Here is a 12,533-nt window from a genome sequence, read left to right on the forward strand (position 1 = left end):
ATTGTTGACGTGAAAATGTAAATGTCACATTTTCACGCTATTTTCACCAAACCGAATTTCCACTGTCGTTTGCGACCGCAGGGAGGCGCTAACACAAAGCACCAGGTGGCCGGAGGACAACTTGAGAAAGGAGGAGGCCATTATTTACTAGCCTCCTCTAGCTAGCCACACTCACCAAGCTACTATTAGCTAACCGGCGGCTAGCGCGCAAGCTACAACATCAGTTTGTCTTCATGTCGCCTCGCTTATCAAGTGATGGCAAAAGAACAGTGTTCACAAACCGAAAGTGGTAAGTACAGAGCCCCCTTTTCTTCAAGGCAAAGCATTTAATATTTCCACAGTTTGCAGTTGTGTGTCACCCGGAGAGCTAAGTAACCGAGTGCAACGAGCTAAGTTAGCACGGCTACATGGTAAGAGAAGTACCAGGCTAATACATCCCTCTTTCGTTTCAGAACTGTATTTCCTTATTGCCAGATTTCTACAGTCTGGACCTTGTAAAAAAGCAGCACAGGTAACCGATCAATAAACCAAACACTGATTTTCATCGGCTGTTTAATCGTGTTAAAAGGTAGTTAGTGCTAGCAGCTAATGCTATGTCTGTTTGTTGTTAGATTCTGATCGACGAGCTGGAGGAGTATGAGGTTTGTTCGGCACCTTTTAAGTCTTAACTCTCATTGGAAGTTGCCTATTTGGTCGGTTGTGTGTCACTCTTCATCAATCTAAACGGGGGTTAACTCCCGGAGCCTGTTGACGGGGACGAGATGAAACCGTCGGCTTTGCGCCATCTCTTAACAGCTTTTTCTTGATTGTAGTTGATCCCACAACGATGGAGTTGGGACGGAAATGTAAACAAACGGACCTTCCAGGATTGGGTGAGTGTGAATTGTCTTAATTAACGATATAGCCAATTATAGCGCGTATGTTATATTTTAACACTTGCCCATCCGTTGATATTTGTACCCTCAACTCAGTCGGTGACTAGGGCTTGAACGAATTGATTTATTTGCTTATTAGAAATCAATTAAACATTATATACCGCTGAGAAATAACTCGGATTCATGCACTGCTATTGTGTAGTGAGAAGGCGGGGAAAATACACAGGCAGAGACTGTGATATGCTGATCTGGGCTGTCAGTCAATTTGTGTAGCCAATGAATGTCTGGTTTGAAATTCGAGCAAACCGGAAGAATAGAGAGTGAAGCTTTTGATTGGTCCAGATTGTCTGGGTCCCGCCTTACCTTCCCGGAGGATTGATGAGCTGCATGCAGCGTAAAGCCATGGCACACATTTTCTGTTCTGGGTCGACGAAAGAGAACCAAATTCGGTTTTGAGTTAATTTCAAACTACCCATGAATAAACACACGCACAAATAACAATAGTCAGTTGATTTAAAGTTGTAGTCTACCGTAAATTGTCGAGTATATATCATCTCCTTTAAGGATAATACACCAGGCTTATCGCTGGAAGAAACTTATATTAAAAGTAAGATCTAAAAACTATAGTGTTTTTAGATAAGTGTCCACTGATTTGATAAGATATTTATTTTATTCATGTTGGCCGAAATTTGAACTGTTCTGCCCTAGATCATGTCACAGTTCAACTGATTCTGTTTTTTTTTTTTAATTGTCTGTTTGACTCCTGTAGGTGATTTTGAACCAGCACATTCCTGCAGACTATCTGCTCCGCGTATGTCAGCGGATTGGACCCCTCATAGAGAAGGAGATCCCACCCAGCGTTCCCGGTGTCCAGACTCTTTTAGGGCTGGGAAGGCAGTCGTTGCTCCGCACCGCCAGAAGTCAGCATTTCCCCTCCCTTTCACTTTGCATTTTTTTACTCTTTACATGATTCAGTTATTTATTTTGAACACATCGCTTGTTTAATTCAGGCTGTAGCCACAAAGTATGCCGTGGCTCGGCCGTTGCTGCACTCCATCGAGGACGTCCTCCAGAACCTCCAGTGAGCAATGGAAATACACCCAATGTTGGTGGGTGAAAATTATTTTCTGTTCTTTAATTATTTATGTGACGTGACACAAGAATTCACTGCCACATTTCCTTGTAAATGAAGAGTGTTATTTTTGGACATTCACTGTAAACTGTGCATCATTGAGGGCAACAAACTCATTCAGTGTTTTTTGTCAGAACATTTTGAGTTTGCGTAACTAACATCCATTTTAGTTGTTTGGTAGCTACTTCCCCATCCTCTGCGGCACATTACTGCTCTTCTTTGTGTGCTAACGTCACCTGTGAAGTACCAGCACCACGCACAAGCTGGTTGTGTTTCTCTTAAACAGTCAGCTCACAAACACCACTGGTTGAGAAAACTACACCAGGGAACCTAAGCTCTGTTTCCTCTAATGTTCTTGTGTGTCTGAACAACCAGTGTCCATCATGGGTGCTCGCCAGGCCACTGGCACAGCTCGTTTCAGCCAGGTGATGCCGTCTTCTTCCTACCAACACATGAAGATACACAAACGTATCCTCGGCCACCTTTCTTCAGTTTACTGTGTAGCATTTGACCGCACTGGTCGCCGGATATTTACGGTGAGTAATTTATTTATGGGCCACACTCCATTGCAGTCGCTGGTCTGTTACACAAACTCCATGTTTTTCCATCATATTGAACCATTTTTGAACTATGACCAACATCAAAGTCTATTATATTACTGATACAAGTACATTACTGTAGCACCAGAATGTCAGTACCCATATAATAATTCAAATAATTTACAAAATAAACATAAAATTAATCTGTAGTGCAACTATGAGATTGTTGTGGAATCCACCACTCAGATAACTGATTATGGCAGAACTTTGACGTGATGCATCGATGCTGCAGTGTGGGAAACTCTCATTTCGTCTCTGCTGTGTTGTTTATTAGGGTTCTGATGACACCCTGGTGAAAATCTGGGCCACTGATGACGGCCGGCTCCTTGCAACACTCCGCGGCCACTCAGCAGAGATCTGTGACATGGCTGTCAACCACGAGAACACACTCATCGCCTCGGCCAGCTGTGACAAAACCATCAGAGTGTGGTGCCTGCGGACCTGTGCCCCCATCACTGTCCTTCAGGCTCATGCTGCTTCCATCACGTCCATCCAAGTGAGGGAGACTCAAAAGAATCAGTTCAAAGGAATTGTGGACTGATGATGAGAAACTATCTTTCTCTCTGTCTTAGTTTTGTCCTGCAGTCAGAGGTACGACACGATATCTGGCCTCCACCGGTGCAGACGGCATGGTGTGTTTCTGGAAGTGGCACTCGCTCAGCATGAAATTCAAGTATGTATGTGAGGTGTATAACCTCGCTCCTGAGCTTTTTACTTGATCCTGCCAACTTTGATCTTTTTAACCCTTTGTTCTCCACAGCGATCAGCCAGTGAAGTTTGTTGAGCGGGTCACGTCCAGGCGTGCAGGTCTCATCTTCCTCCTTCAGTAGTGGTAAGTGTGTTTCCTGGCCCAATACCCTCTGGTCCAAATACACACAACTGTTACAAATCACCAATAAAGGAAAGGCAGATATGCTGATGTTGTAGTCAGCCGAATGAGCTCTTGACGCTTCTGTTTAATTCAGTTTGTTCTTGTGAATAGGTGGCATGTTCATGGCGACAGGTGGCAGCGATCATATGATCAGAGTTTACTATCTTGGTGCTGAAAGTCCTATGAAGATCTCAGAGATGGATGCTCATACGGTCAGAAAGCTAACACCGTCGCAGCGTCGTACCCTTTGAACATGTTTAATACGTCTCCTTTCTCTGTGTGTAGGATAAAGTTGTGGTTGTGCAGTTTAGTAATAACGGTGACAGGTGAGTGTTTTTGTTTCTTTCTTTTGTGTGCGTGTGTGCATGCGTGCATGCACACGTTGGAACATCTGACAGCTGTGTATGTGTGTGTCCAGCCTAAGGTTTGCAAGCGGCAGTCGTGATGGCACCGTCAGGATCTGGCATTACGAGCAACAAGAGTGGAAGAGTATCACTCTAGACATGGCTGCCAGACTCCCAGGGTACAAGAGTAAACAGCACGTATGTCCCCTGAAGGCCTTTGATAGGTTTTATCTGATGGCATTTCTGCCTCCCAGGAGTTCTGTCGTTAGTGGAGATGATAAAACCAAGCTGATAGTGACCATGGTGGCTTGGGACCGCACGGATCATATCATCATCACAGCTGTGTCAAACTACCTGCTGAAAGTGTGGAACACAAAGACCGGAGAGCTGCTGCACATTTTGTCTGTAAGAGCTGATGAAATAATGGATTCAGTTGCTTCGGGGTCCAAAACAAAACAGAATATCTGAACGTTTGCTCTGTGCTCAAGGGTCACGACGATGAGGTCTTTGTGCTGGAGACGCACCCATTTGACTCCCGCATCATGCTGTCTGCCGGACACGATGGCAACATCTTCATCTGGGACCTGAGCAGAGGAGCCAAGATCCGCAACTTCTTCAACATGGTAAATCAGCAGGATTGTTTACCAGTTTTCTGTTTATTGCTCATGCTGTCTTGGAGTTCATGCGGAAATATTTCTCTCCAGATTGAAGGACAAGGCCATGGTGCTATTTTTGACTGCAAGTTCTCAGCAGATGGGCAACACTTTGCCTGCACTGATTCACACGGCCATTTGCTCATCTTTGGCTTTGGCTGCAGCGGACCGTATGAGAAGGTAATGGAACTGTTTGCGCTCAGCGTCCACCCTTGAAGGATTCAGATGAATGCAGATTACAGGCAACAGCCCAGAACTGTTACATGTCGATGTGTAAATGTAAAACCTCGCAGTGCTGATACCATGATGAAGGTCAGTGCCGGGTGAATAAACAAATGTGCTCTTTCTCTCCTGCAGATACCCGACCAGATGTTCTTTCATACAGATTACCGACCGCTGATTCGTGATTCCAATAACTACGTACTGGACGAGCAGACGCAGCAGGCTCCGCACCTCATGCCTCCACCCTTCCTGGTGGATATTGATGGGAACCCCCACCCTCCTCTCTATCAGCGCCTGGTGCCCGGTCGAGAGAACTGCAAGGAGGATCAGCTCATACCCCAGCTCGGATACATGGCCAACGGTAAGAACCTGTTGCTGTCACCCGTCAGAATGCTGGCACAGATGTAGGCTGACGGCAGACCTCAGACCTGCCTCTTTGTCTCCAAAGGTGAAGGAGAGCTGGTTGAGCAGGTAGTTGGCCAGCAAACTGCTGAAAACGGGGAAAGCCTATTGGACAATCTCATCCGACAGTTGCAGAACGAGCAGGATGAGCGTCAGAACGCAGAGGAGCAGGCTGGGGAAGCAGAAGGTGTGTGTGGCTGTTTTCTTCTTACATTGAACCGTTTCTGTTGGATTTCTTTTTTCCTTTGAACTTTGTATTTAAATTGCAAGTCTTGTGCAGAAAGAGGTTAATACATCCTTTTAATAATTAATACATGACCAGAAGGTAGCATATCATAATGTCTAGTCCTTGTTAACCTTTCTCCCAGGCGGTGATGCTGGGGACGTGGTTGCGTCCTCTCCTACTGCTGGTTCACGCAGGAGCGGGCAGGTGGACGGCGTGTGGCAGATGCAGCACAACACCCTGCGCAGTCAGGTGGCTACTGAGAGAGACTTGCTGGCCTGGAGCCGCAGAGTGGTGGTCAATGACGTGCCCCCAGGAATATTCAGGTGAAGGCCCCTGAGGGAATTTCACTGCAAAGGAAAATACTTGGTCAAGTAATTGCACTTCTTTTGTTATTTTCTTAGAGTTATGGAGGAGTGCAGACGAGCCAAAAGTGACGTGGAGTTTAATCTGTACAATGCAGAGAAGAAGAATAAACCCGTAGCTTGTCCACCCAAGGTTCACTCCCACTGCTCAAATTCAAATTGACACTTTCACTGGCCTCCGTTTTTCTCACTGTCCCCTCCTTCGTCTCCACCTTTGAAGACTGACCTCCTGACGTCACGCCTGCGCTCCCTGCGGCCAACCAAGAAGAAGCAGCAGCACCACTCCTATCAAACCCGCTCAGCTCAGGTCCGACGGCCACGGAACAGGAGTCACAATTCCGGCAGTCGACACAGCGCCGACAGTCAGATGGAGTCGGACAGTGATCGAGATGTATGTCCCGTCTCTCCTCCAGACATGAGCGTCTGAATTCTCCCGTTGAAGTGTTGTGAAGTGTTCATAAACCAAAGATGATCAGAATTTCCAGATATATCTATATTTTAGCAAACTTCACCAATGAACTGCTTCGTATCGTCAGTTTACTGCCACGGTAACATGTACGTGTTCTATGTCGTTCAGCAGGCAGCACAAGGAGCGGAGCCCAGTGATGCTTCCTCAGATGGTGAAGCTCAGTGGCAGAGTGAGAGCAGCTCCAGGTGAGTCTCCTGAAGTGGTTGGTGTTTTTAAGATGGCGTTAGAACTAACCCTAACTTAACCCTCCCACCCCATTAGTGATTCTTCAAGTGAATATTCTGACTGGACGGCCGACGCTGGGATCAACCTCCAGCCTCCCAAGCGATCCACCAGGAGGCCCGTGCAGCCGTCCGGGTACAGCAGCTCAGAGGAGGAAGAAGGTGATGACAAGGCAAAGGAGGACAAGAAAAAGGAAACTGAGGAGAAGAAGAAGAAGCCCAAGGAGACCAAACAGGTGAGTGAGCATCTGTGACTGCTTCACATGACTGCAGCGGTTGTGTGGAGGAAGTCTTCTCTCATCTTCAATGTCCTCAGAAACCTACCTCCTCTCTGGGGGGGCTCGATGCGGAGGCATGGCTGCCGCCTTCATGGATCATGGAAACTGTCCCACGCCGATCTCCTTTTGTCCCACAGATGGGAGACGAGGTAAGAGACGTTCTTTTCGTCCCAACCTGAAGATGATGACTTCTTCAGTGATGCCGGCATGTTGTGTTTTTGTCTGCAGCTCATCTACTTCAAACAGGGCCATCAGGCCTACGTCCGCGCTGTCCGCAGGGCCAAAGCCTACAGCATCAACCCTCAGAAACAGCCCTGGAACAAGCTCAACCTCAGGGTGAGTCCTGTCATTCACCTGCACTCATGGATCGAATCAATCATCTCATAAAAAAGCCTTTCAATAAAATGTCCCATCACCAGGATGGATTTACATTGAATTGAATTTACATTCATGTGAGTTGGATTTATTTTCTCATTTCGTAGGCAACGCGTTAACAATTTGACACAGGAGAAGCTTAAATCAAACTTTCATTATGTGGAACATCTACTGCAGTATTTTTGTCAATGTGTACCTAATATATTGGGTAGTAAGTGAACATGGTAAGTGACTGGCAGAAACAAATATCTGATGATATTCTGTTGCCTCTTTGTTTTGAGGCTCCGTCCTTACGCGCCATGAACTGTCCTCTGCCTCTTTCAGGACCAGGAGTCAGTCAAAGTGGTTGGGATCAAGTATGAAGTGGGTCCTCCCACTCTGTGCTGCCTCAAACTGGCCTTCTTGGACCTGATGTCAGGGAAGATGACAAATGACTCTTTTTCCTTAAAGTGAGTGTTTATGCCCTCAAAATATATGGAGATGACAAACATATAAATATGTTATTCATGCATTTGTCATGTGATCTCATACTCAGGTACCATGACATGCCGGATGTTATCGACTTCCTGGTGTTGCAGCAGTTCTACAATGAGGCTAAAGAGCACAACTGGCAGCCGGGTGAGTCCATCGCCAGCTTTCGTACAGTATCTCCTCATCACACTTGAGAGACACACTGAGATCATTTGCCCTCTCTGTTGTCTACAGGGATGAGGTTCCGCAGCATCATCGATGACGCCTGGTGGTTCGGCTCCGTGGATGCCCAGGAGCCTCTGCAGCCTGAGTACCCGGACAGCCTGTTCCAGTGCTTTGCAGTGAAGTACGTGCAGTGTTTGGAGTATTTCACGTACATGTATATTATGCGTGAAGAAGTTGTTATTCATGTCCTCGTCTGTTATCAGGTGGGATAATGGTGAGTGTGAGAAGATGAGTCCCTGGGACATGGAACCGATTCCAGAAGAAGGTCAGTTAGATGAAATTTGAATGTTATGATAAAATCTCATAGTCTGGAGAACCAGAGCCCAGTTTTGTCAATGAAGAATATACGTTTTTCATCAGCTGCGTTGCCGGATCACGTGGGCGATGGAGTGGAGGTGGCGGAGGAGGAGTTGAAGGCTCTACTCTACACACCTCAGGAGGGAGAATGGGGGGCGCACACAGAGGACGAAGACTGTGAGCGAATCATCCACGGTATCGATCAGCTCCTGACACTCGGTACGGCCCTATGGGATGAAAAAACACTTGGTTTCAACGTGATCGTCTCAGCCTCACTGCGACTTTCCCCCGTCTGTCCACAGATGTAGCGAAGGCCTTTGCGTTGCCCGTGGATCTGCGGGACTACCCTCTGTACTGCACCGTGGTGGCGTACCCCCACCGACATCAGCACCATCCGCAGACGACTGGACAACCGTTTCTACAGGTGGAGCGCTGCTCAGAACCTCACCGGCACGTTTATAACCTACATTGACGTGGTGACTTGAGAGTCATGTGCTGCTGCTGCTGTTCTGCCTCAGGCGGATCTCTGCACTGATGTGGGAGGTGCGCTACATCGAACACAACGCCCGCACTTTCAACGAGCCCCAGAGCCCCATCGTAGCTGCTGCCAAGATGGTGACAGACGTCCTGCTCCACTACATCGGGTACAAATCTGCTGAGTCATGAGTTGACATTCGCTTTTTATGTCCTCTTTGGTGTTTTAATGCTCGTAATAAAACTCAGATTGGGGGAAAACACATTTTCTTTGTGTTCAGGGACCAGAGCTGCACAGACATCCTTCATCTGTATCACAGACTGAAGTGTGAGATCAGCAGTGGAGAGGATGAGGTGCGACTCATGTGTTTGACAGTTTATTGTTACCTCCTTTGGAGGCTCCTTTTAGTTTGAAAACCTGGACTTTGTTTACAATGATCGTGTTGGGGTGGTATAGATTGAACACTATATTAGTTCATTTCCCATTCAGATTACCGTATGACATTACTGTTCATTCGTTACATTGATTTAGTCGTGTATAAATTGAAAATGAGGGTTTTTTTTTCTGAGTTTGTTTTTCATCAAGTGACAAAATCTTTCTTTTCCCCAACATATTGTATCTTATGCAGTTGTACAGTAACTTTCCTTTTTTCCGTGGTCAGCGAGCAAATGGAACGTGATGCAGCTCAATGAAAACTCACACAGGATGCACAATGATCATGATCACAGCACAGTTTTGATCACTACAGCCGACGTATTTAAACAGCACACACATCTCAGAGAGATCTGAGACAAAGCTTGATGCATATAAATGATGGATCACTGTAAACGGCGTAGTCATTTATGTTTGGATGTGCTCCTCTGCAGACAGCTGAGCTGGAGGTAGACTCTGACACTCCAGGGACATCCTCAGGACATCGGGTAAGACGGACCGGGATCGATGAAACGCCTGCAGTAGGGGTAAACAGCATGTGTGACGTTTTCTCTCTTCCAGGGAACCAACTCTAATTCAAAGAAGCGCGGTGTGACGTTGGATGCGAGAGCGTGGCGAAGTCAGTGTCGAGAGCTGCTGCGTCGGATGATCTCGTCCCCGGATTCTGAGCCGTTCAGACAGCCTGTGGATCTTTTTGAGTATCCGGTACAGACCAGCAAAATCCTAACATCGTCATGACAACGTTAAATGTCACCTGTACCCCTGAACACGTCGTTTTTGTTCAGGACTACCGGGACATCATCGACACGCCGATGGATCTGTGCACAGTGTCCGAGACTCTGGTCGCGGGGAATTATGAGAGTCCGGTGGAATTCGCCAAAGACATCCGTCTCATTTTCAGCAACTCCAGAGCGTACACGCCCAACAAGAAATCCCAGGTGAAGCAGCAGCACAGCCACCGTCATCTGGGTGACATCCCTGTCCTGACTCTTCTTCTTTCGTGTCCAGATCTACACCATGACCCTCAGCTTGTCGGCCTTCTTTGAAAAAAACATCATCTCTGTCATCTCTGACTACAAGTCTGCCATTCAGAATGAGCGACGGGCTCGTCAGCGGGAGACGTACAGGAACAGGCTGCACAATGGAGGCAGCTCGCCGGCTGCTAGTCCATCCCAGAGGTAGTTAACCCCGTTAATTCAAACCATCCCACATAATGCTCAGCACCAAACGGCTTACTGTTTTTTCTCTGTTTTCGTTTTTCTCTCTGTCGTCTAGCTCCAAAAGGAAAAACAAGTCAAGGACGGTGTCAAAGCCCAAAAGATCCCAGAGCTCGTCAAAGACTCAGAGAGCGGGTCAGGGTATGACGGCAGATCTTACTTACTTATTTCATAATCAGCCTTTTCAATTCTTTTCAGTTCTGATCCAATTATTGTGGCTCAGAACTGGCTCTACTCAACTCAGTTTGGTTCTAGTCACATTGGGTTCCATTACCATTCAGTTCCTGCTCAATGTGAGTCGGGTTGTCAGAGCAATGGCTGTGTGCCACTATTGTGATGTCGTTTTAGTAGAGATGGACAGAAAAACACTGGCTAGGCCGGCAGAGAAAGCTGTTGACAGAAATTGCAAAATAGAGAGACAAACTCCTGAGACTTCCTCGTTGTGGGTGGCTCCGTCCAGTTTTTTTTTTTAACGTTATCACTGTCACCAAACGCACAAAGAATTCGTTGACATACCACATCATTCATGTCAAATGAGCATGAGACTTGCTTAATATTTTCCCATTCTGTTCACAGAAGATTCATTCAAAAGATTCGGTGAACGAGTCTGATTGAATCTTTTTACTGAAAGGAATCTTCAGATTCTGTATATAGAACTGTTTTGCCCATCACTGGTGTCACTGTCACAAAATTAGGTTTGGTTCTTGTGTTGAAGGTTCTGGGACTGTAGAGTGGAAAAAACGACTGTAAACTTGCAAACTGTGTTTTGCTTTAGCCCAACAAATGAGCAGCGCGGCAGAAGAAGACGAAGAAGAGGAGACACAGCCTTCTTCGCCTAGTTCACTGACGAGCAGCGAGAGCGTCACCCAGGATCAGCCTCGGCCGACCCATGGCCAGTCAACGCCAGCGAAGAAGTCAGGTACCACAAATGACGTCACCACCGAGTGTGACAATGTCGTTGGCAGAAAATGAACTTCCTATTCTGTCCTCAGCAGGTCACCAGCTTCATGTGCACATGAGCAGCAGCTCCAGGCCACAACGTAGGCCGGGACGCAGACCTGGTCGCAGGCAAGAACCGCAGCAACCCGAGCCCGGCACCGAAGAGTCGGGATCAAACAGCTCCTCGTCAGAGTCGTCCTCAACCTCATCGTCATCCTCGTCATCCTCGTCATCAGACAGCGACAGCTCTGACTCTGAGATGGAGAAGTACGTGGAGGGGGGAGATCATGACTACAGCAAAGCTCCTTGTTTGCCACGCCGCCCCTCTGCTAAGGGGAAGATGGCGGTTGTAGTGGCAGGAAAACGAAAACACAAGGGAGGAGAGGACAAAGATCTACAGGGAGTTAAAAGAGCACGAGTGCAGCTTCTGGTACAGGTGGAGGAGGAAGATGATGAGGAGGAAGAGGAGGAGGAGGAGGAGGAGCAGCAGCTGCAACAACAGGGGGATGTAAGACCTGAAGAGGAACAGGAGGAGGGAAGAGGAAGAAGAAGAGGAACGGGAGGAGGAGGATGAGGATGAAGAGGAGGAGGAGGAAGAAGAAGAAGAAGAAGAAGAGGAACCTGAAGAGGAGGAGGAGGAGGAACATGAAGTGGAGCAAGGGGCTGCTGCTACTGCAACAGCAACAACCACAACAGCAGCAGCAGCGGCAGCAGCAACAACACCACCTAACGGTCCTAAACGACCCCTGTGCAAGTCCCGACAGGTCAACACACGTAACCGAGGCCGCAGGACAGTAGCATACGGGAACGAGTCAGAGGATGACGGACACGGGTCCAAGGAGGACCCTCTGAACTTGGGCATGTCCCGCTCAGGACGGGTACGCCGCATGACTGAGAAGGCCCGAGTCAGTCACCTGATGGGCTGGGGTCACTGACCCATCACCCCACCCCCGCCCACCCTCTTTTCAAACCTCAAACACAAGAAATACTGCAGGGATTTTCATTTTTTTGTACAAGTGTGTAAATATTATATAAATATATATAAATGATTTCTTTTTATCTGACTGCTGATGACTCAACTGATGGCTGGTGCTCAGGACGGGTTGCCAAGGAGTTTGTTTCCTGGCCGACAGAACTGCTGGTCACCATGGATCCTCCCCACCTGGAACAACTCACCTCAGCCTTAGAGCAGGTGTGAGGCGGCTTCACACAGGCTCCTCCCCCCCTCGTCCTCCTCATGTCACATCACCAAACACTACATGCCTCCTCCTGTCCCCCTTTGGCCACCAAAGACCAGTACTCTGATGCCAAATATGGTGCTCATGTTGTTTTCCTCAGCGAATGCTCAGCAGCTCTGCGTTTGCTTCATCACTGATGTCAGCTCTTGTGGAACCTGGTGTTTTTGTTCTCACGACCACAAGCCTTTCTCACGACCACAAGCCTTAGTT

At 47.6% G+C, this 12,533-nt stretch overlaps 1 protein-coding gene across 1 annotated transcript; it reads left to right on the forward strand.

Moving 5' to 3' along the window:
- The first annotated feature begins 255 nt into the window (after positions 1-255).
- On the forward strand, positions 256-12,020 carry LOC144738858 (bromodomain and WD repeat-containing protein 3-like). Its single transcript, XM_078621852.1, is given in 43 exon segments — positions 256-289; positions 453-511; positions 612-641; positions 813-872; positions 1,645-1,795; positions 1,886-1,984; positions 2,383-2,543; positions 2,881-3,102; positions 3,179-3,279; positions 3,367-3,394; positions 3,396-3,438; positions 3,589-3,689; positions 3,763-3,803; positions 3,896-4,000; positions 4,076-4,226; positions 4,310-4,444; positions 4,526-4,654; positions 4,832-5,057; positions 5,145-5,285; positions 5,467-5,647; positions 5,726-5,819; positions 5,907-6,077; positions 6,264-6,340; positions 6,417-6,612; positions 6,693-6,803; positions 6,883-6,990; positions 7,354-7,478; positions 7,565-7,647; positions 7,735-7,846; positions 7,929-7,990; positions 8,086-8,241; positions 8,325-8,395; positions 8,397-8,446; positions 8,541-8,666; positions 8,778-8,850; positions 9,364-9,417; positions 9,491-9,634; positions 9,715-9,867; positions 9,938-10,107; positions 10,205-10,287; positions 10,922-11,065; positions 11,142-11,515; positions 11,607-12,020. Coding segments are annotated over 43 exon segments (5,349 nt in total).
- Positions 12,021-12,533: the final 513 nt, after the last annotated feature.

The sequence above is a fragment of the Lampetra planeri genome, unplaced genomic scaffold (assembly GCF_965212315.1).
Source record: "Lampetra planeri unplaced genomic scaffold, kcLamPlan1.2.h2 scaffold_1191, whole genome shotgun sequence".
Lineage (NCBI taxonomy): Eukaryota > Metazoa > Chordata > Hyperoartia > Petromyzontiformes > Petromyzontidae > Lampetra > Lampetra planeri.